Source organism: Vanacampus margaritifer, chromosome 1 (genome assembly GCF_051991255.1).
Source record: "Vanacampus margaritifer isolate UIUO_Vmar chromosome 1, RoL_Vmar_1.0, whole genome shotgun sequence".
In the NCBI taxonomy this organism is placed as follows: domain Eukaryota; kingdom Metazoa; phylum Chordata; class Actinopteri; order Syngnathiformes; family Syngnathidae; genus Vanacampus; species Vanacampus margaritifer.
The window spans coordinates 21,147,727-21,169,800 of NC_135432.1; the positions used below are offsets into that span (position 1 = coordinate 21,147,727).

The 22,074-nt window shown below is 43.5% G+C and overlaps 2 protein-coding genes across 2 annotated transcripts; both read right to left on the minus strand.

Moving 5' to 3' along the window:
* Positions 1-624: 624 nt before the first annotated feature.
* amigo1 (adhesion molecule with Ig-like domain 1) lies at positions 625-8,897 on the minus strand. Its single transcript, XM_077582559.1, has 2 exons — positions 8,557-8,897; positions 625-6,530 (listed from the first exon to the last, which is right to left on the minus strand). Exon 2 carries the CDS (start codon positions 6,451-6,453, stop codon positions 4,957-4,959), a length of 1,497 nt encoding a protein of 498 aa, XP_077438685.1. The 5' UTR covers positions 6,454-6,530; positions 8,557-8,897; the 3' UTR covers positions 625-4,956.
* A 980-nt stretch (positions 8,898-9,877) lies between these two features.
* On the minus strand, positions 9,878-21,185 carry grm6a (glutamate receptor, metabotropic 6a). The gene is made up of 16 exons (XM_077582546.1): positions 20,934-21,185; positions 18,450-18,975; positions 17,527-17,743; positions 16,792-16,927; positions 16,562-16,716; positions 16,351-16,491; positions 16,079-16,285; positions 15,851-15,990; positions 15,640-15,762; positions 15,268-15,532; positions 13,741-13,976; positions 12,519-12,680; positions 12,304-12,453; positions 10,852-10,992; positions 10,665-10,768; positions 9,878-10,581 (listed from the first exon to the last, which is right to left on the minus strand). Exons 2-15 carry the CDS (start codon positions 18,924-18,926, stop codon positions 10,679-10,681), a joined length of 2,640 nt encoding a protein of 879 aa, XP_077438672.1. The 5' UTR covers positions 18,927-18,975; positions 20,934-21,185; the 3' UTR covers positions 9,878-10,581; positions 10,665-10,678.
* Positions 21,186-22,074: the final 889 nt, after the last annotated feature.

Consider the following 22,074-nt stretch of genomic DNA (forward strand, 5'->3'; position numbering starts at 1 on the left):
TGTGAGCTATTTGGAGCATTAAGTTGACAGCTCTCGGAATTAACACGGACAAAATGGAATTGAGCCGTGACGCACGTGAGTCATCAAAAACAACGTGGCCGTACCACGATGTGTCTTTTTCTCATGAGTCACACAACAACAACAACAACAACAACAACACCACCACCACAAAGCCGTTGTCTCAGGCCATGCCAATTGTGTCCACCACTCATCCAGGAAATTAACACGATGCCCTTTTGGGGAGGCTGGAAAACCTTAAATGTTCATTCGTCAAACAACAAACGTAAGGCTGGGTACATACTGGATTGGTCGCCAGGAAATATACTGTGGATATCAAAAGTCTACGCACCCTGTTGTGAGATAAATCATTAAAAAAGGATAAATTGCATAATTTAAGAAAATGAATTCCACTCTTAATGTGACTTAATAGACTGTACAACTGGATAGGAAAAAAAACTTTTCACGATGGGAAGTAATAATTTCCCTCCATTTATGTTCCTCAATTTTAAACCCATACTCAGTTGAAATCTTCTTGATTCAGTGTTGCTTGAATGACACGAATGATGATTTGCTTTCAGAACCATCCATGCCAAATATGTTCACACCACGAGTCAGACAAAGTGCTTCCCTGTATTCAATATTTATTTGCTGGAGGTTATGTCTTGTTTTTAGTCACGTAAGGCTTTACACAGCGTAGTTATACAGAGTAAAATGTATGAACAGTGACTACAAAAAGGATAGGTCAGCTATGTTTTGTTATGTCCTTATTTTGATGCTACACTTTCCTCAGTAAAATGTCTGATGGATCCACTTAGGCTGGATTTACCCATTGCAGGTCCAAGGGCCTAATTCCCACTTAATGCCCACTTTCCATTTAGATGCAAGTGATCCCGTTTGACAGCGTTTACAATCACACAAAAAAAAACAACACACAAATTGCACTTAATAACGACACAAGCGTCAACACCAGGCAGTGACAACACGGAAGTAAACGATAAATATGGAAGGATATAGCTTTTACTTAGGCCTGGATTTCTCTAATGTACTATACATTGGTGTCTTGAGATACAAGTCTGGTTCATTCCATTCAATTACTCAAATCTCAAAAGCCATTCATCTGTTCCAGCCTACTGTAATAAAAGAAAATAGCTCTCTATATTTTAGTATATAAACATATAGTAGTAACATCATTAAATATAATGATTAATTCATTGTGGCTGCTCCTGGTGTGTGCGACTTGGCCACCAGGGGGCAGTAGAATACAGTCATGAAGACATCAACGAAGAAGACTTTCACAACTACTATTGTAAGTGACTCTGCATTAATGTTAGTTGTTTTTTGTTGACGATAAATGAAAATATGCCAGTGGATATTGTTATATTGTCTGTCCACATGTGTTGGGCATGATTTGTGTTCCAATAAACACTGTGACTATCCATGCTAATCGCTAGCCCGTCTATGACGTTTTGCAATGTGTGTTAGCGTCAGGCTAGCGGAAGGCAACGTTGTGTGGTTGTAGCAGGTACGTATGCTACGAACGATGGCTCAGTTCTTGAAAAACTCATAAGTCGGGTCACTCGTATCTCAAAGCACCACTGTATTTGCGTCATATTTAATGTTCTACAAACTGCTAATGTAGCTATGCAGACAATATTTCATGTTCTACAGTATACCTCTAATGTAGCATATTTACATCATATTCAACTCATTCACTGCCATTGACGACTAAAAACGTCAAAAATTCATTTGAACTATTTCTATTAGTTTAATATTTTTTTCCTCTTTTGTTAACACGAGTATGAAAAGCTAGAATTGTTTTTATTGTACATTTAGAACAGATATGAAATTTGTGATTAATCGTGAGTTAACTAGTGAAGTCATGCGATTAATTACGATTTAAATTTTAATCACCCGATGCCCAAAATTGTAATAATCTTTTACTTTTTATTCATTCACTGCCATTGACGGCTATAAATTCATTTGAACTATTTCTATTGGTTTCACATTTTTTTTCCACTTATGTTAACAAGAGTGTATGAAAACCTAGATTTTTTTTCATTGTTCATTTAGAACAGATATCAAATTTGCGATTGATGTGAGTTAACTAGTGAAGTCATACGATTAATTACAATTAAAAAACTAATTGCCTGTCGCCCCTAATTTGTAATAATCTTTTTTTAAATGAATTTATAGCAGTGAATTAGTTAATGTCCTATACTTTACATCTTTAACGAAGCATATTTACATAATTTTTAATGTCATATGTTTGCTTTCCAATGTGTTTGTTGACATCGAGCTAGCATTGACGTGGTATATCCCACTCACTTTGGCGGCCATCCTACACGTATCAGCTTCCCTATCGGAGGTTATCCGATTTCTGTTTCTCTCTCTCTCTCTCTCGCACTCTGCGCTGCCAAGGCACATTCCATAATGGTCACTTGAGAGCAAGACATGGGAATTGGTGTCACTTGAAGCATGCAATGCAGATCCAGCCTTTGTCACCTATTTTGCCTGTCCTATGGATGACTCGAGGTCAGTGACAGGCAATCTGCTGTACTGGATTGAATGTACAGTGTTCCCCCACATATTCACTTTTCGCTACTCGCAAATTCACCTATTGGTGGATTTTTTTTTTTTTTGAGTGGGCAATCCTCTATTATTTGCTAAATATCTGTTTTATGAAGTATTGTTTGGTGCTATCTTGTGGCAACTTGGTAACAAGAAAATATGTTGATGCACCTTAGGGAGCTTTATGTGGTGCTTTCCCGCCACCTTGTGGCATCTATAAGCAATGACAGTGGTACCTTGCGATCCGAGTTGAATTCGTTCCGTGACCAATCTTGTCTCCAGTTAACTTGAATCAGAAAATCGTGCATTGAAACTAACAGAATGCTTCCACTTTAAAATGTACCGTCCTTCAATCGTATCACACCCCGTTGTATTGAGATACTTACAGAAGCATGAAACTGACAATGTGAGGTAAACATTTTTGGCTGTTCAAACCACTGATCTGTATATAACTGGATAGGCCAAGCCTTTTGAAGCCGCCATATTACCACTCCCAAGAAACGTTTCTCGTCATGCGATCCTATAAGTAGCGAAATTGCAGAACATTTGAGACAGTACTTAGTTGAAACAGCGTGATTTATGATGTTTTAAATTTGTTAAACATAAACAAGAGGACTTCAGACATTTTACAATGTGCCTTAAATACATGTATAAATTATATGCTTAATGATGTTTACAGGAGGAAACTTGTATATTTGTTTTAGGGTTGTCAAAATGAGTGTGTTAATTTTGAGTCAATTTAAAGTTCCTTTAACATCACTTTTTTTTTTTAACATGCGATTAATGACCACCCCTTATTTGGAAAAACCAGTACTGGGGGAATTCCAGTCGCAACGCAGTAGACACATCCACGTCAAAATTTTGCAGTAATAAAGGTAAGAATAATGCATATATTTGTGGAGACTGGGGTCAAGTTGTATTTTACAATTTAAAAAATGTGAAGAATTTCACAAGTTACTTTGTAAAGATGAGATAGCTCTTAATATCAAAAGAAAAATGCACTGAGCTGTCAGCGTCTTACAAATGCAATTATGCCATCTAGTGGCAGAAAAGTGACCTCAACACAAATCAATATCACTTTAGAGTACAGTAAATCTTTTTAATTTTAACACAATTTTATGAATTATTTTGAAATTACTGTATCAATGACTAAAAGATGCAGACATATTTATATTAGTTTAACATATTTTTTTTTCATTTTTATGTTAACAAAAGTGTCAATAAATGTGTTGTACATTTTATTGTACATTTAGAACAGATATAAAATGTGCGATTGATCGCGAGTTAACTATTGAAGTTGTGCGATTAATTATGATTCAAAAATTTAATTGTCTAACAACCCTAAAAAAAAATAAAACATTAAAGAATTATACCTAATTCAACAAAAGATGCCTCTGCCAAATCTAATATTGGGGTCTAAAGAACTGAGCGATAAAAGAAAAAGTTGGTGTTCAAAGCACCACATAGGGTCCACTTGTTAAAAAATAGTGAGCACCCTGCAAGCCCTATAGCCACTATACTAAGCTTCTACGAGCTGTATATGTCTAATCTGTATGTTGGATACGTATCGTATATACAGTAGTCTGCTCGCGAGATGGGAGGGGTAAGATGGCCGCCCTGTGGCTTCAACGGCTTGCACGGGCGCGTTTGGACTATCGGCTATTCAGTCTTATATACAGATCAGTGCGTTTTGGGAAAGTATGCTATGTTTGTAGCATTTAGCCTACACGTACGCTTGAACGTACTCTCCAGCCCAAAATGTTTCCTCTACAATGGCGGTTCCACGCTTCCGTTTTGAAAAAGATCTGGTCGGCCATTTCCCCTGCATTTCGTTTTTAGTGAGTGTCAGCTTCATGCGCCTTGTGAGTGTTTTCATTAGATATCGCGTGCTGGACTGTTTGTTGAAAGTTTTCCTTCTTTTTTTTCCCACACTTCACTCGAGCGGCAACATATATGAAGCTTCTTGTCATTTAAATATTGCCTCACAACATAAAGCAAAACGGTTTCGGGTAAGCTGAATGACTTGATGGTTTTGATATTTGCGGCAAGTCTTGGGGGGGGGGGGAACACCGTTCCTATGCTACTACTGTATACGTTGTAGGCGAGAAGCGATCGCAAACACTGGCGTAATATCATCTATCACATCCTGACCTGAGTGTCTGTGTCGATCCTCAGGCATGGAGGTCAAGGTCATCCGCAAAAGTCAAATGGAGGCAAGCGGATTCTTGTGAGAGTCCAGTTGCTTCCATTCGACTTTTGGCTGTTGTTTCAACAATCCTGAGACGTCCACTCCTTGTTCCTTTCACAGTATGTCAATCAAAAAGTGCTACACATTAGAATGCTGGAGAAAAAAAACAGTCCTGCTTGTTGTTCCTCCTCGCGGCCCCCTCAGACCATCATGGGCGTGTCCGAGAAGACGGAGCTGATGGACTCGGCCACGGACTTCTTCCTGGTTCCTTTCATCAGCGAGCGAGCCTCGGCGTCCGCCTCCTCGTCATCCTGATCCCCGTTGGGGTTGAGCTTGCCGTTCTGGCCCCGGGCCTCCTTGGCGTCCGTGAAGACCACGTGCCTGTTGAGCGCCGAGGGGTCCCCCCCGTGGGTGGGGGTCACGCTGAGCACGGACGAGCGGATGCTGTCGTCTCCCCGGCCTTTGCCCTTGCCGGGGCAGCAGAAGCAGCGGCACGGCGTCAGGTAGAGGTAGACCAGGACCAGGACCACGCTGGCCAGGCAGCCCACCAAGGTGGTGTAGGCCGTGTTGAGGGTCTCGCTGCCGCCGTGCATGGTGAAGTTGTGGACCTTCAGCACCACGTAGATGGTCTCGTTGAAGGCCTCGCTGGTGGCAAAGCAGGTGTAGGTTCCGGAGTCCTCGGACCGGATCGGACTGACTTTCAGGCTGCCGTCCGGCATGACGTTGGCCGTCTGGTTTGCGCCCGGAATCAGCGCGGCGGGTCCGGGAAGCGTCCAGGTTTTGAGCATGTTCCTATGCTTGGTGTCGCATCCCAGGATGAGCGTTTGCTCCAGAAAGGCTTCCTCTTCGGCTTCCTTGAAGGTACTGCAGTTCATGCTGTCGCCGCTCAGGTCAAACACGTCCACCTGGACCTTCTGCGGGCCCGGCAGGACGCAGGTGAAGTCGTCTCGGAAGTCCGCCACAGAGTTGAGCTTGCGCAGTTCCCAGTGGGCGACCAGCGTGTAGAGGTCACAGTGGCACGGCAGCGGGTTGTTGTGGAAATAGAGGCCGTTCCTCAACCAGGCGGGCAGCAAGCGCATCTCGTCCAGCGGGAGCTTTTTGATCTTGTTGGACGACACGTCCAGCAGGCTGAGCTTCTCCAGACGGGACTTCTCCCTGATGAGCTCCGCGGGGAATCGGGAGATTTGGTTGTGGCTCAGGTAGAGCTTCTGCAGGTTGAGCGTGGTGATGAAGGCCGAGTGGTCGATCCGGGTGATTTTGTTGTTGTACAACAGGAGAACCTCCAGGTGGACCAGCGGCTCAAAGACAAACTCCTCCAGCTGCGGCAGCTTGTTGGAGGACAGGTCCAGGTAGCGCAGGTGCTTCACGTTCACAAAGGCCTCCAAAGACAGGAAGAGCAGATTGTTGTGGCTCAGTATCAGGTTACGCAGTTTCGGGAGCTTCACCGGGGTCCACTCGGACCTCAGCCGCACGATGTCGTTGTAGCTGAGATCCAGGACGGCCGTGTAGAGCGGCAGCCCCGCCGGCACGCTGCTCAGGTTCATCTTGGAGCAGCTCAGGATGTTGGAGGCGCAGATGCAGGGCGCCACCGACGCCCCCCCCGGAGGCCACAGGAGGCCCATGCACACGGCCAGGGTTAGGGCTCGTTCCAAGCAGTCGCTCCGGGGCGCTCGCTTTGGGCTGGACGGCTGCGACATGCTGGCTGCAGAGCTCGGCTGTGATTGCAATGCCAGAAAACAGTTGCTGAAGAATTCCGGGACACTGCTTGGTGGGGCTGCAAGCAAAAATAAACAACTTCAGGATTACCTTTGATCAAGGTCAGAAGATCACTCCAGAATCGGGGGACATTTTTATTGCTGAAATGTTATTCGGATTTTTATTCATTTTAACTCCCACATAATACTTCCGATTTACACCGTTCAAATTGTAACTTGCTTCAAAAATTCCCGCCATATGATTTCACAGTACTTACAGTATTCGCACAATTTAACGTTAAATATCTTTTCCCCATTCATTTTCCATTGGACTGACATTCAACTTTTTCTAAGTCCCACTTTCCACGCCCACATCCATACGTACAACTGGGTTCAAACCCTGCTTGGACAACTCTTCAGCTAGTACGAGCTTTGACGGGTAAGGAGGCGATGGTTCAAATCCAGATTACAGTTTTCTTTTTATTCATTTATCATTCAACTACAAGTTACTAGTAATACTACTATTGCTATTACTATTACTAGTAATGAATAGTTCATTACTTTTCATATAATGTATCCTTCAATTTCCTTCATAAGCATTTAGCTTAGCATTCAGCTATTAGCATTCAGCTTTCAGCATTCCCACACAATCTCTGCAGAAATTGCACTTAGTCTGGTTACAAGTGTGTTTTTTTAGACTTCTTCTGAGCAGGTTTTAAATTTCACTACAATTTTTATTGTACATAGAAGTGGAGGAAAAAATAATACAAATGGTAGGAAGAGCATGATAACATCAAAGACAAAATTCCACCAACATACACTCATTCTTGTTTGTATGCTACACAAGATAATCAGAGCTAACTTGTTTTGACCAGCTAGCATTAACACTTGCTAGCCACAGATGTACTGTATATATGATAGATTCCCAAATGGCCAGAAGGCAGCCATCTTACGTTGCCACTCTTACTGACAACTTCTGTTATTTTTTTCACTCATACACTTCTCAGTGCGTGATTGACGCCAGGATCGCTATATGCAGTAATGAGAGCCTCTCAAACAATGAGGTCTATTCATCGACCATAATTATCTCCGTCGTGGTTAGGTTTACATTTCACAGCAGATTTTTCCTGATGGGCTTTGCTTTCATTTCACTATTGATAGTCCCGACAACATGATGCCGGTGTATCTTATAAGAGAAGGTTTAAAATCGCATTCAATTTCTTACCGATGAAATGTACATGTAGCGCTTCTTCCAGATTTAATGGTACAACCATATGCCACAGTGATTCGTCATTTTTGCCATGGAGATAGAAAATAAAATGAAAACGCTGCAGAGAAATCCGTGAATTCAAGTTAGGCGCTCTTAGCTAGTGGCAATGTAAGATGGCCGCCATTGGCTTCACTTCTCATTTACTGGCATTGTAAGTCCATGTATTCGAGCGAAAACTAGCATTAGCATTGATTTACAAAGTAAATGTCGAGTTGTATTAAAATTAGCATTAAAATTATCTTTAGAAAAGTATTGACTCAATTATTTGGTAAATGTCTTGAAATGTGACAAATAAAGTGTCTCAAAAAGTGTACTGTTGATGCTTGATCTGGATAAATCACCTGTTATTCTTAAAAACATACCCACCCCTGGTCCAGCGCCCCAGAAAGTGTGTTCTTCAAAAAAAAAATCAGCAATTCTGGAATGATCCCCAAAAAAAGTGACCAAAACCATAAACTATCAGTGAACATCCAAAAATATAGCGATTTAAAAAAGAAAAAAGAAAAAAACGAGCAACATAATCACATTTTGTATTGATAAAGAAAAAAGCCGCACGTTTTAAGGCAACATTAAATGTAGAACTCCTGAATGTACTGAAGTCTTGTCAGTGCTTCCTTGGGAGAAAAACACTTCCTCCATTCATCATCTTGTCCTTCCATTGACAGCGTACGTCACGTGTTCCGCATCGCACATCCGTCCGTTCATTATTTAGGCTTCGAAGAATCACCCCCCTCCCACCCCTTTCCCCCCCCCCCATCATACTCAAATTCGATTTGTGGTGCAGCCTTGAGAAGGCTTCCGTTGAGGAAGAAAACAAGCAAGATGGAGGCGCTTACCTTCACCTTTGAAGCCCCCCGTCTCTTGTCGTAGAATGCAGATGTGCTCCCCACCCTTTACGAGATCTCCTCGCCAATGTTATTGTGGCGCTGCGGTGCTGGCAGGTGACGCGTTTGCGCCAAAGGAAGTCCGACCCGCAAGACTGAGGATGAGGATGATGAGGATGCACGGAGCATGCGCACACGCGATCGCCCGGCCAGCCTTTTGTAATAAACAAAACACGCGCAACGGTGGGAAAATACACTATGTTGTAGGGGGCGGGACTTCTACTTTTAAAAATAAAAGTAGGCGTATTTATTCAACTCCCAAAGGGTGCTCAGAGCTCAGGTAACGACCAATCACGGTTCACCTGCTTTCTGGGTTTGGTCATGTGACAACGCAAGCTGAGCCATGATTGGTCGCTACCTGAGCAAACGTGTTGACATTTTCAGTCGACAGCAAGTGGCGAAATGTACGTTTAAAGGAATTAATATTACATGAAATAATGAAGTTATCAAATTATTTATAGACATAATATTAACTTTTATTGTTGAAAATGGTTAAATCAGTCAAGTATCCCCTTTTTAAAGGCATTCTCCGGGAAGAAGTCTAAAATGATAGCTTCAAATCAAAATGGCTGACTTCCTGTTTATTTTGAGGCATGGCTTCTCGAGACTTTTTTGTTGGTCAGTTTAAATTTAGCAACAATCTGATCAAATATCTTGGCTTGGACAAAAAAACAAACAAAAGGAAACTATCGGTGTCTTTTGGGGCATATGGCTTTTGAGATTTTTTTTGTGGTTGTATACATGACAGACGTGTCTATAAATTTTAATGTCGCCAAGTTCAAATGCTTCCGTGGCTGATTTATTTATTTAAAAAACATTTGGTTGAGCCGTGGGAAAAGCTCTCGGGGAAGTCAAGTGCAAAACGCTAATGACGGTCACTCAGCGGAAGCGCGTTGAGGCGTGTCTGAACTCGGTGCCCGTGCGCATTCGGCGAGACGGATCTGAAAGTGATTCATGCTCTCTTTGACTAAACTTGCTGTTGCACTGGGGATGCTGTTGCCAGGCAACTGCCGCCCGTGGCCTTTCATCCGCCGTTTAGCTCTGAGGTGTGCGAACTGAATCGTCCTCTATTGAAAGCAATATCAAGTGGTAATGCCGTTATTCCATTCCAGTGCCCCAAAATTCAGTTTTTTTATTTGATTTTTTACATAACTTAACTTTGCAGTATTGTTCGTCATATACTGTAATAATATAATTCAAATTGTAAAGAAGCCTAGGATGTTAAATGATTTGTGTATCTTCATTATTCACTGGGAATTGTGCTTTTCATTCTGGTATGCACGCTTTGGCCACCAGGAGGCAGTATAATACATACTTAGGACATAGATAGAACGATGAATCACAGTATACAGTTTTAACTCAGCATGAGAATTTTCACCATTGAATCAACGGAAATGCCATTAATCTTTTTCAAACCACACAAGGCACTACAATTTTTTTTGTTACGCATAAAAAAAACAGCACTGCATGTAAAATGAAAAAGCATATTTGAACCCGTGTGGGGGATAACCTGCACTCACTAAGGAGTTGAACAGTGCCACAAAATGGTCAACTGACTACAACTGTGGCGAGTGTCATATTCCCAACACATTTTGAGATTGTAAATGGGGTCAGGAGAGTATCTGGCTTCCTCTGTGATGTCATCAATCTCTGATTAATCATTAAGCGTTGCTAGCATCTGTGACACCTAAAAGGCCGCCTGAACCCGATCACATTTCACAAATGATGTCATAAGCCATGGAGACACAATGAGCTGGGGAAACCGTGACAAAGAAATTTGAGCACAATCAAACCTTTACGCGTTCGTTCCATCAAAACACGCTTTGCCAAATCATGCCGAAAGAAACCTGGACACATTGTTGAACGATAGCATCGTTTATCAATACAACCATTTCAAATTGCAGATGAGTGAACACATGATCCTCACTACGACAGTGATGTCATCGAGTTGTGCGCAGGGATTGGTCAATCAAGGCCCTGTGAAGAAAACAGCACAAACTGAAATACTTCACACCATCTTTCCACTTTTGTACTCAAGCAAGAGCGTTCGTTCTTAGCACCTTCATCCTTCAATTCACTGCGTTCTGTCGGGCTCAAACTTAATCTTTCCGTTCTGATTCTCCGTGACGGATTTGTGAGACAGCTGAGCAGCCTGGACAACACCCTACCAGAAAACCAGCGTCAGGATCGGAGACGACTCGACCGCACGAGAACGTCACCTCATCGCTTCCTGCTCCTCCTCGTCACCTTGAAGCTCCTCTTCCTCTTCTGGATGTTGTGCTCGGGCTGGAAGAGGATGACGTACACTTTGGGCATGTAGAGCATCCCGAGGGAGACGGACGCACTCAGAGTCATGGACACGGTCAAAGTCGCCGTCTGGATGAACATCTGAAGAGAGGACACAGTTTTACAAGGCTAAAATGGGATCTAGATTACAAACTTTATTATTTTTATAATTATTAATTTATTAATTATTATAATAATACTTTTTTTTTTTTTTTACAAATGTATTGAAATATAACTTGTTACTTGTACCACTAGAGAGAGCACGTATCAATGCATCAATACATATTACATCTAATAAAGCTTATTTTATCTAATCTCATAAAAGTTATTTTATCTTATTTCTACATTTTTGTTTGATGTGTGCTGTCAGATTTTAAATATGTACCTAAAACCAACATCGGCAACAAGCAGGATTCATCTGATTACCAGCTCTGAACTAGACAGAAACAAGTTGCTTGCTTCCATAATTACGGCCTGCATCAGATGAGATTATAATTCTAATCTGTACAATCCCATCTGGTGTACTTAGACAACCCCAACACTTCTAAAGTCCATTAAAAGTCGGCTTTCCTGAACTCAGACTGAACCAACCTCCCTCCCTGAAAAAAAAAAAAAAACACTCACTGGGAGGAAGAAAGCTTTAAATGAATCACAACAGATTCCGTTGTACTCGATGACATCCATTCTGCCACTAGATGGCAGCAGTGAACTGTCGGTTCATGCTGCGGTCTAGTAATGAGGCATACTCATATCTAAAATGTTTGCTTGTACTGTATCTCAAAAAAACAACAACAACAAATGGCCAAGCGACAGCTTGTATAAAAAAACACACACAAAAAAAAAACTCAAGGCACTACTCCTATCTCAAGGCACCAATGTACTCACATAAATAAGCACACTCATTCACAAACTGTAATGAGACTCCATGCGCAGACTGACTAATTAGCCAATTAACAGTCAGCTGCTAACCTGAGCTCACAACAGCTAACTCGACACAATCATTTGTTGACTCCCACATCACTCACAAGCCCAGGCCCTGCCTTTTAAAGCCACACACAGTCAAAGTCACAGGTACTACAGTGGAGAATATGAGGATGGCGACCCCCAAGTGGACAAAAGAAATGTCTGCACCTCACATGCATATTTTGCATTGGTGTTCATAATGCAAATTCATTTATTGTCTGATTACTCCAATATTTGATTGGATAATCACTAAAATCATTGAATCATACAGAAGCAAAACATGACAACAAAGTCTATCACACCCAAAGGTTCAAATATCTTTGACACTATTTTGCTAAATATCAACCTGTATATTGCCACTGATTTAAAAAAAAAAAATCCATATCAGTCTGGCCCTAACTAGCACCTCGCCTGAGCTCGTTCTAGTAGTGTCCCGGTGGGAGTTCTTACCTTTTCTGTGGATTGTGCTGTACCGAAGAAGATGGGCACGAAGGCCAGCCAGACGATGCAGGTGGTGTACATGGTGAAGCCGATGGGCTTCGCCTCGTTAAAAGTCTCCGGCACTCCGCGGCTTTTCACGGCGTACACGGTGCACGTCACCTAGCAAGACAAATGTAGCGGGTCATGCAGTTGCTCTGCTCAGTGGGCGTGGTTTGACCTCGTACCATGAGCAGGATACTGTAGCCCAAGCAGCAGATGATTGACAGGTCAGACATGTCACACTTGAGAATTCCTCGGGCCAAGTCAGGGTTCGGGGGACGGAGCTCATCGTAGTCGACGATGGTGTGAGGCGGCACCATGGCGAACCACACAAACACGCCTAACACCTGACACACGCGTGCGCAAGCACACACACACACACACACACACACACACACACACACACACACACACACACACCTGAGTCACATATCTGTGTAGAATGACAGTCACCTTGGCCATGGTTATCCATGAAGCTGAATGGAGGTAAATGGATTAAGTAATAAACAGATACACTCTATGAATCAGCAAACCAACGAAGCAATTGATAAACCAAGAAATTCCAACTTACCAATCAATTTACTAAGTAACTAGCAACCAACTAATCTACCACTCAGCCAATCAACTGACCAGCCAACAAACCAATCAATCAATTGAGCAACCAAACAACGCAGTGCCAATGATTCAACCAACCCATTGAGCTGCCAAACCAACTAACCAATTGACTAATCAACAAACAATCAAATTAACTAACTAACTAACTAACTAACTAACCTTCAATTGAAGAAATAATCAATAAACAAAACTGACCAGCCAAACAACCACCTGTAACAAACCAACTAATCGACCAGTTGGTCAACCAACCAATTGACCAATCTACAAAACCAACCAACCGACCGGGCCAAACAATCAACTGACCAACCAACTAACCAATCAGTTGAATAAATAAATAAAATGAAGGGTCAATCAATTGACCAATCACCCAACCAACTGATCAAACAAGTAATCAACTTATCAACCTTCCAAACCAACCAACCAACCAGTTAATTGGCTAATTAACTAAAAGCCAAACAACTAATCAATTGACAAACCAACTAACCTACGAATCACCAATCTATTAATTAACCAACCAAACAATAGATTGACTAATCAATCCCTCAACTAATTGATGAACCTACCAAACAATTGACCGACCGACCAACCAACTTTAGTTTTACCAACAAATCTACTAACCATCCTACCAAATCAACAAACCAGTTAACTGACTAATCAAGCCATTTTTGTCACCAGGCAGGTGAATGACCAGCAGCTACGCAAAACATGTATTCATCAGGAACACCTGGAAACAACAACAACATTTTCACAGTATACGCGACTGCAGCAGAAATAGGAAGTGGTTGTTCTCACCTGTACCAAGACCAGAATGAAGGTGATGAGCAGCTGCGAGGTGGGGCTGATGAACTTGGGCGGCGTCACCGAGCGCTTGCCCTGCTCGAAGATGCGATAGATGCGGTTGGTTTTGGTCAACATGGCGGAGTACGTGATGGCCATGCCCAGGCCCAGCAGGAGGCGCCGGAATGCGCACACGACCACTCCTGGCTCCGCGATCATCAGGAACGTGATCAAATAGATCAAAAAGATTCCTGACAGAGGACAGGGAGTTGCATCATGTCAGCATACATTATTAACAAAGGCTTTTGTAGGTATGTATTTTATACATACGTATTTTATTTGCATTTTGAATGGGACTTTTTTTTTTCTTTTAGGGAGAGGGGCTTCAGCTCATCTCCTTCCATGTGCACCAGTCTTGTATGTACCAGTCATTAGGTTGTTCCCGTCGCTAGCATGTACTAGCATGTACTTTAGTGTATTCTTGTATACCAGTTGTGAGTGTACACACGTCTTGAGCTGAGCTTATGTGTACCTGTCCTTAGTGTGTACCAGTCTTCAGCGTGTATGTCTTTAGTTTGTACCAGTCTTGAACATGCACCAGTCTTGTGTGTGTGTGTGTGTGTGTGTTTAGTGTGTACCTTATTTAGTGCGTACCGGTCTTCAGTTTGTACCTTTCTGTAATGTGTACAAGTCTTGAGTGTGTACCACCTTAACGCCTACCAGGTTTTTAGTGTGTACCAGTCTTGACTGTGTCCCTGTCTGTGTGCACCTTTCTTTAGTGTGTACCTGTTTTCAGCGTGTATGTCTTTAGTTTGTACCAGTCTTGAACGTGCACCAGTCTTGTGTGTGTGTGTGTGTGTGTGTGTGTGTTTAGTGTGTACTTGTCTTTAGTGCGTACTTGTCTTTAGTGCGTACTTGTCTTTAGTGCGTACTTGTCTTTAGAGCGTACCTGTCTTTAGTGTGTACCAGTCTTGACTGTGTCCCTGTCTGTGTGCACCTTTTTTTAGTGTGTACCGGTCTTGAGTGTGCACCGGTGTTAAGAGTATGTACCTTTCTTGAGTGTGTACCAGTCTTGAGTGTGCACCAGTCTTGAGTGTGTACCGGTCTTGACTGTGTCCCTGCCTGTGTGCACCATTCTTTAGTGTGTACCAGGCTTTAGTCTGTACCTTTATTTGCTTGTACTAGTCTTGATTGTGCACCTCTCTTGAGTGTGTACCACCTTAGTGTGGAACAGTCTTGACTGTGTCCCTGTCTTGAGTGTGCACCTTTCTTTAGTGTGTACCATGCTTGAGTGTGTACCTTTCTTTAGTTTGTACCCGTCTTGAGTGTGTACCAGTCTTGTCTTGTGTATACCGTAGTGTGTACCAGGTTTTAGTGTGTACCAGTTTTTACTGCGGACCTTTCCTTAGTCTGCATCAGTCCTGAGAGTGTATCTATCCTTTACGACTACCAGTCTTGAGTGTGCACCTGTCCCCAGTGTGTGTACCAGTCATGAGTGTGTACCTGTTCTTAGCGTGGACGAGTTTTGCGCATGGCACCAACCTGTCAGTAAAACGTAGCTGAGCTCCCGTCCAGCAGCTCTGACAATGGGTGTGTCATTAAATCGGACAAAGGTGATGACGACCGTGCAGGTTGCCAGGATACCGAGCATGGAAAGGGAGGCGGGCACCAGGGCCCAGGGCGAGTTCCACTCCAGTTTGATGATGGGCGTCGGACGACAGGCCGTCCTGTTGGGGACAGGCCGCATGTCCGACGGACACGTCTCACAGGTGAACTGGTCCACTTGGTACTGATAGCCGTCACAGAGCTGGAGACATTAGGCATGGCATGGGTATCTGTACTTTACTTATAGATACTTTACTTGAGTATTTCTTTTTCTGATGACTTTTTTACTTTTATTCCCTATATTTTTACCTCACAGTGCCAACAACAGGGGACCCCCTTGACCATCTTCTTCCTCTCTCCTGGCTTACAAGGGAAACTGCAAATGGAGTCTGGAAGAGACTTATCTCCTCCAGACCACTGCATCTCCTCCAGCTGACACACACACACACACACACACACATTGACATCTCAAATGGTGACATGATAGGCCACGTGCGTTTGGGACCAATCGGAGCCTTACGTTGAGACGCAGGTTGTTGGTCCACTGGCCGATGACGTGGTAGCCAGGATGACTGTGATTGGTCATCTGGAACTGGAAGATGTCGTAACGGCCGGGAGCGTCTCCGTTCTCGTTGAACAAGACGCTGGTGCCTGCACTTCCTGATGGGGGGAAAAGACACGCCCCCTTTTGACCATGTGACCACCCTCAACTCAACTTTGCTCTGTATGGAAAGCGCCATGATCTGACCATTGAAGTTGACGTCTCGGATGTAGTCGAGCAAGGCGCGTCCCTCCACGGGGTCCATGGCGCTGCACACGCCGCCGTCCGATTGGTCGCCACAGAACTGTTGCTGCATGCTGTGCAGGGCGTAGGCGACGGCGTACACGGCGTCGATCACAAACTGAACCTTGCCCTCCTGCTCGTACGGAGAGTCCCGGCCGATTCTCTCTTGCCCTGTGAGGTTGGCTTAATGAAGTGGCGGTTTTGATAGGTCGACATCTAATATAATTTGAGCCCACCTGTGCATTTCTTCTTGCTGGGGTCCACCTCGACTCCAGGTCGGGTGAGTTTACAACGGAAGTCGTCTTCCCAAAACTCATTGAACCAAATATTTCGGCGATTGTTCTCCAGAGAGCGGGACGTGAAGTAGTGATCAAAGCCTGGAACACATTATCAGTATAACCATTACACACACACACACACACACACACACACAGTATGTGTTCTTACGGTCGATGGACGCCCGTTTAGGCAGGATGGTGACGGCCCCCTCGGCGACATCCTCCAGCTCCATGACGGGCGAGCTTTTCGCCCCCCAGCTGTCGGAGCCCACAAACAGGAAGTGTCCCGTCAAGTTGGCACGCTTGGCCGCCTCCAGGACCTGTCTGTCACAACCACAAGGGGGCCGGTGAGAGGGTGGGGTGCCTGAAGACGGGACCGATTCGGCGGTGAGCATTTACTTGATATCGTCCTCATTGGCAAAGATGATGACCCCCCTGGCGTTGCTGGTCTCCATCAAACGATTGACAATCTTGTCAAACTCGCCGTCTGTCGGTTCGCGGGGAATCTTCACCGACTGGGCGATACACACGCCGCCTGAGACAAACATGTCAACGCAACGGCTATTACATTGTAATAATGAGAGTCGAGCTTGTTACATCGTAATAGAACACAGCCATGAATTTAGGTAAATGGTAATGTTAAATGGACTGTTTTTTTTATATAGTATATAATTACACAATATGGTGCCCAAAACGCTTTACAATGAGACTCATGCTTATTACATGCATATTACATGTCTATTACATTGTAATAAAATACAGCCATGAATTTTGGTAAATCGTAATGGTAAATGGATTGCTTTTTTTATAGTGCTTTTAATTACACCATATGGTGCCCAAAGCGCTTTACAATGCCTCACATTCACACTCACTTTCACACACCAATGGCTGACTGCTGCCACGCAGGGCGCTTGCCAGCAGGTCCATTAGGAGCAAATCGGAGTTCAGTGTCTTGCTCAAGAACACCTTCGGCATGGTCACTAGGGTGAGGATCGAACCCAGAACCTCACGGATGGAGACGACCCCTTTAACACTGAGCCATGCTGCCCCAAATTTGAAACCCATTTGCATACTGTAAACTATATAGTATGTGAATACACAATAGATGTGAATGAGAATGGACAGGCGCCTTACCGGCCTCCCTTGAGATCTGCACAAAGGCGTCCACTCCACTCTCGCCATAGCTTCCCTCGGACGCCAACGTGGACACGTAGTTCCAGCCCAGAGCTTTGACGATGTCCAACATGGCCTGCGCCTGGTACGAGTCCGGCGGGACCACTCGGGAGAAGAAGTCGTAGCGGTTGTTGTCACTCAGTTCCGGGGCAGTCGAGGCGTAACTCACCTGAGGGATCTGAGCGAGCGACAGAGAGCGTCAGCAACCGATCCACATTGAAAAGAAAGTTGATATTGTGTATGTGTGTGTGAATGAAAAAAACAGACGTTGACATCCTGTGTGTGAATGGACAGACATGATATTTATAAAGACAAGGACAAACGGCAGTCAAAAGGATTACAGTTGCGCAACAGCCCAAATGTGTGTCACGCTTCAATCAAGGGAGTAACAATCACATTAGGACACACTGGCAGATTAGTGCATGTAACACAAGCACTTTGACACGAACAACTCACAATAGCTAAAAATGCGACATTTGATGGCAGCGGAATGTGATGAGCAGAAGGTTACCATGGCGACCGTTCTCACGTTATTCTGTTATCGGTTCTTATTACGGCCATATTTCAAGTTTCATCGAATTGTTTGTTATGCGTGAGCCTCATCTACTTTGACTGCACTGCTATTTGTCCCGCTTGGGCACACACACGCACACACTTACACAGTCATTAAAAACATTAAAAGCAGCAACGAAGCAGACACTAATTGCTCCCAAATTAATCCAGCATGTGCAGACTGTTGGTCTGTTTTTACATAACCAAAACATATGATAGAATATATCATATATATCAGTGTTTATTGACATGTGCCCTGCTGCTGACTGGCGACCAATCAGTTGTCTATATGACACTGGCTGCTGTCAGCAAGCGCGACGGGTGCGGGTTACCTCAAAGAGGCGCAGGATGTTGGCCACCATGATGGACACGGAGCTGGCCGAGGCGCCGATCACCGCCACCACGCGCTCGGGCTTTCGGATGACGGGTGGCCGCCCGTCGGAGCAGCGGATGTCGGACGTGTCCTTCTGGATGAGCGCCTGCACGAAAGTCAGCGACTGCTCCAGGGCGTAGGTGTCCCGCGAGCACGTGTCCAGGATGCGAGCGCCCAGCGTGATGTTGGGCAGCAGCGAGGGGTCGCCGTTGATCTGGTCCAGCGCGTACAACATGGCCTCCATGCGGTGGATGCCCTTCTCTTTCTTCAGCTCGCCGCAGGGCAGGCCGTGGGGTCCGCGGGCGTGGATGGGGAACAGGCCGCCCAGGGTGATGTCGCCCGGGATCTTGATGGAGTGGGGGTGGAAATGTTGGTGGGAGGCCCACACGCACAACGAGAGATCCAGGAGGAGGAGGAGGAGGATGGACGATGTCATTCTGATGCGATGTTCACTTGACTATCTTCATCCTGCTAGTGCGTGGTGCCTGAGAACAATCAATACATGAATCGATCAAGTAATCCCCTCATCACGGTTTCGGGGTTCATGGATTGTTTTTATACGGTTTCTATTTGGTTCTGCCTCTTGTTTATTTTTGTGTAATTCCACTGTCGACCATCAGATGGCGGCACACTATTGCTTGACAAATTTGAAAGAAGAATGAAAACAGGAAGTATTTCAAGTCAGTCTAGTTTTGCTGAAGATTACTAAATGTCATATCCTGCTTTTTACGCCCACTCAAAGTGATGGCTGTAGGTTCATTTTATAATGTACGCCTTTGGGCATGATTATGGATGTCTACTGTGAGGCTTTGAAGTTTGTGAGTTTGGAATAAATAGGATTTATTTACACTGCATAATATTTTTGTGCTATCCATTTTTCTTGCTCTCTCTCAATATGTTTAATTGTGGTTTTATTATTTTCAAGGGGGGTCAACCCCCCCAAAATATTTACATATTTACAATATTTTCTATGCAGTACCACTAGTCTAAAGACTATGAATTCTGATGAATATTGAGTTTGTAGAATATGAATTAAGCAGCCAAATCAATCTTTTTTTTATCCATATAGGGGGCGGCCATTTTGCCACTTGTGGACTGAAAATTACATCATAGTTGCTCAGGGCTCTAGGAACAACCAATCATAGCTCATCTGTTTTCTGAAGCTGAGCCATGATTGGCAGTTAGTTACCTCAGAGACTGGTCCAGGGCGGCCATTTTGCCACTTATTGTGGACTGAAAATGACATCATAGTTGCTCAGGGCTCAGGTCACTACCAATCGTGGCTCAGCTTCAGAAAACAAGTGAACTGGGCAACTATGAGGTCATTTCCAGTCCACAATAAGTGGACTACAAATTCTACAAAACTACACTACAAATTCATCAGATTATCGAGTTTAGTTTTTGGGAGGGTTGACCCCGCTTTAAAATAATAAAACTACAATTTAACATACTATGTATTGAGAGAGCAAGAACAATATACAGCCATAATCATGCCACTTATTGTGGACTGAAAATGACATCATAGTTGTCCAGTGCTCAGGTAACTACCAATCACAGCTGTTGCAAATAGTGGAAATCTGCAAATAACTGAGACCCCCACCTAAAAAGCCCTTGCTGCCACAAGATGGTGGCAAAGCACAACGTCAATTCCGTTCTTTGCCACTATGTCTATTTATAATCACTTACCTGTCAAAATGTAAACTCATCTCACTCAACAATTTCCATCAACTCACATCTGCTTTTTGACCGACGCTTCACACATTTAAACAATGATTGCAAAATAGAAGGCTCGCTTGCCCTGCTTTATTTACTAGTGGTGTCAATTCATTTGCACTTTTGCTATCTGGGAGTATGTGTGATGTCATGGTAAAAAACAATATATATATATATATATATATATATATATATATATATATAAATATATATATATTGCCTGATGCCCACAGTAATGTCCTGCAGCTCCTGCTTTCACATGCCTGCATGTGTACGACACTTGCAGCACAGTGATAAGTGCTTCGGTACAACGGGCTATTCCATGTTACACAGCTGCCCTTCCTCTGATTCTAGATCAGAAGCTGGGAATTTGCCCGGTTGCCAGTGGGTTCGATCTCACAGACCGCCCCTCACTTAAAAAATAAAATAAAATTCACGTTCCCTTTAAACTAAAGACGTACAATCTGACCTTAATCATGTTGAATATTTACCCTAAGGCACATTTTCATTTGAATGATTTCAATGAAAAAAATGCACTTTGATTATGAAATGAAACCCTTCCTCCACCCCCACCTGCTGCAATGGTGCAATCAGGATTATCATCTAAATATGATCCTCATGAATGAAAAAACATCAGATAACACTTCCAAATAAATTATTATTATTAACAATGATAATAATAATTAACCACAGTCGCTCAAACATGTATTGTATGAAGAATCTTACTTACGCAGGAAGTGCCTCCTCCCGGGCAGGGGGGCTCGCATCCTGGCTGCCCCACAGTGGAGGTTCTAGTCTGGTCAAGCTCACCTGGCGGATGGGGAAATTATACACCTCATAACAGACGCTCCAATCAGCACAATGTGTATGTGTATGGACTTTTGGAGGAGTGCTGTCATTGGCTGACACTGACCTCTAGTGGTGAAGGTTATGTCATTAAACAATAGGCTCTTTGCACAAATCCACTACTTCCTGAACTCAATACCACTCCTTCATTTCCTGTCTTTCATGATGGGACAAAGTGATTAGTCCAGGTGTGTCTGGCCATTGTCGTCGTGGTTACTGAGGTCAGGCACACCTGGATTAATCACTTTGTCCAATCATGAAAGACAGGAAATGAAGGAGTGGTGCTGAGTTCAGGAAGTAGCGGATTTGTGCAAAGAGCCCATTCTCACCACCCCAAATCCCCACAACTTTTTAAAAATGTCACAATAAAAACATAATAAAAGAGAATGTAAAGAAATAACGGTTCCTCCACATGTATTTAAACCATGAAGTTTCACTCACTCACAAACACTGTAATGTTTGTTGAAGTGTGGCTTTAAGGGGCGTGGCCTAGTGAGTGACATCGGAAGCGTTGACTGCAGCTCCGTTTGGCCATTTAGTTCAGTTTCATTATCTTCTCTGTGCTTCTTGAGAGTGTTCACATTTTGTATTTAGGTGGTGGTGGTGTAGTTTAAACTTTGGCTCGTAACACAAAAGCTTTAAAATATATATATGAAAAAAGGGGAAAAAATGAAATAAGATATGGAATACTGATCACATAAAATTGAAGATTTCAGAAGTCAGAGACTAACCTTGCAGACATATTAATGGCCATGAACGGAGACAAAAGTGTCAAGAAATTGGTTTCAATATTTGACTCAAAAATTCTACACACAAAAAATCTTCCAACCAACAGTTAGATTAAAATGGGAAAAGAAGTCTGGACTTGAAATTACAGAGCAAGACTGGCTGAGGTCAGTGGAGAGACTTTTGCTGGCGCACTTTAATAAGATTTTTTTTTTGTTACTCCAAAAATAAAGGGTCTGCAAGGTGCTTTGTTGGAGGAAGTGTGGGGGACAGATAGCAGACCATTTCCATATATTTTG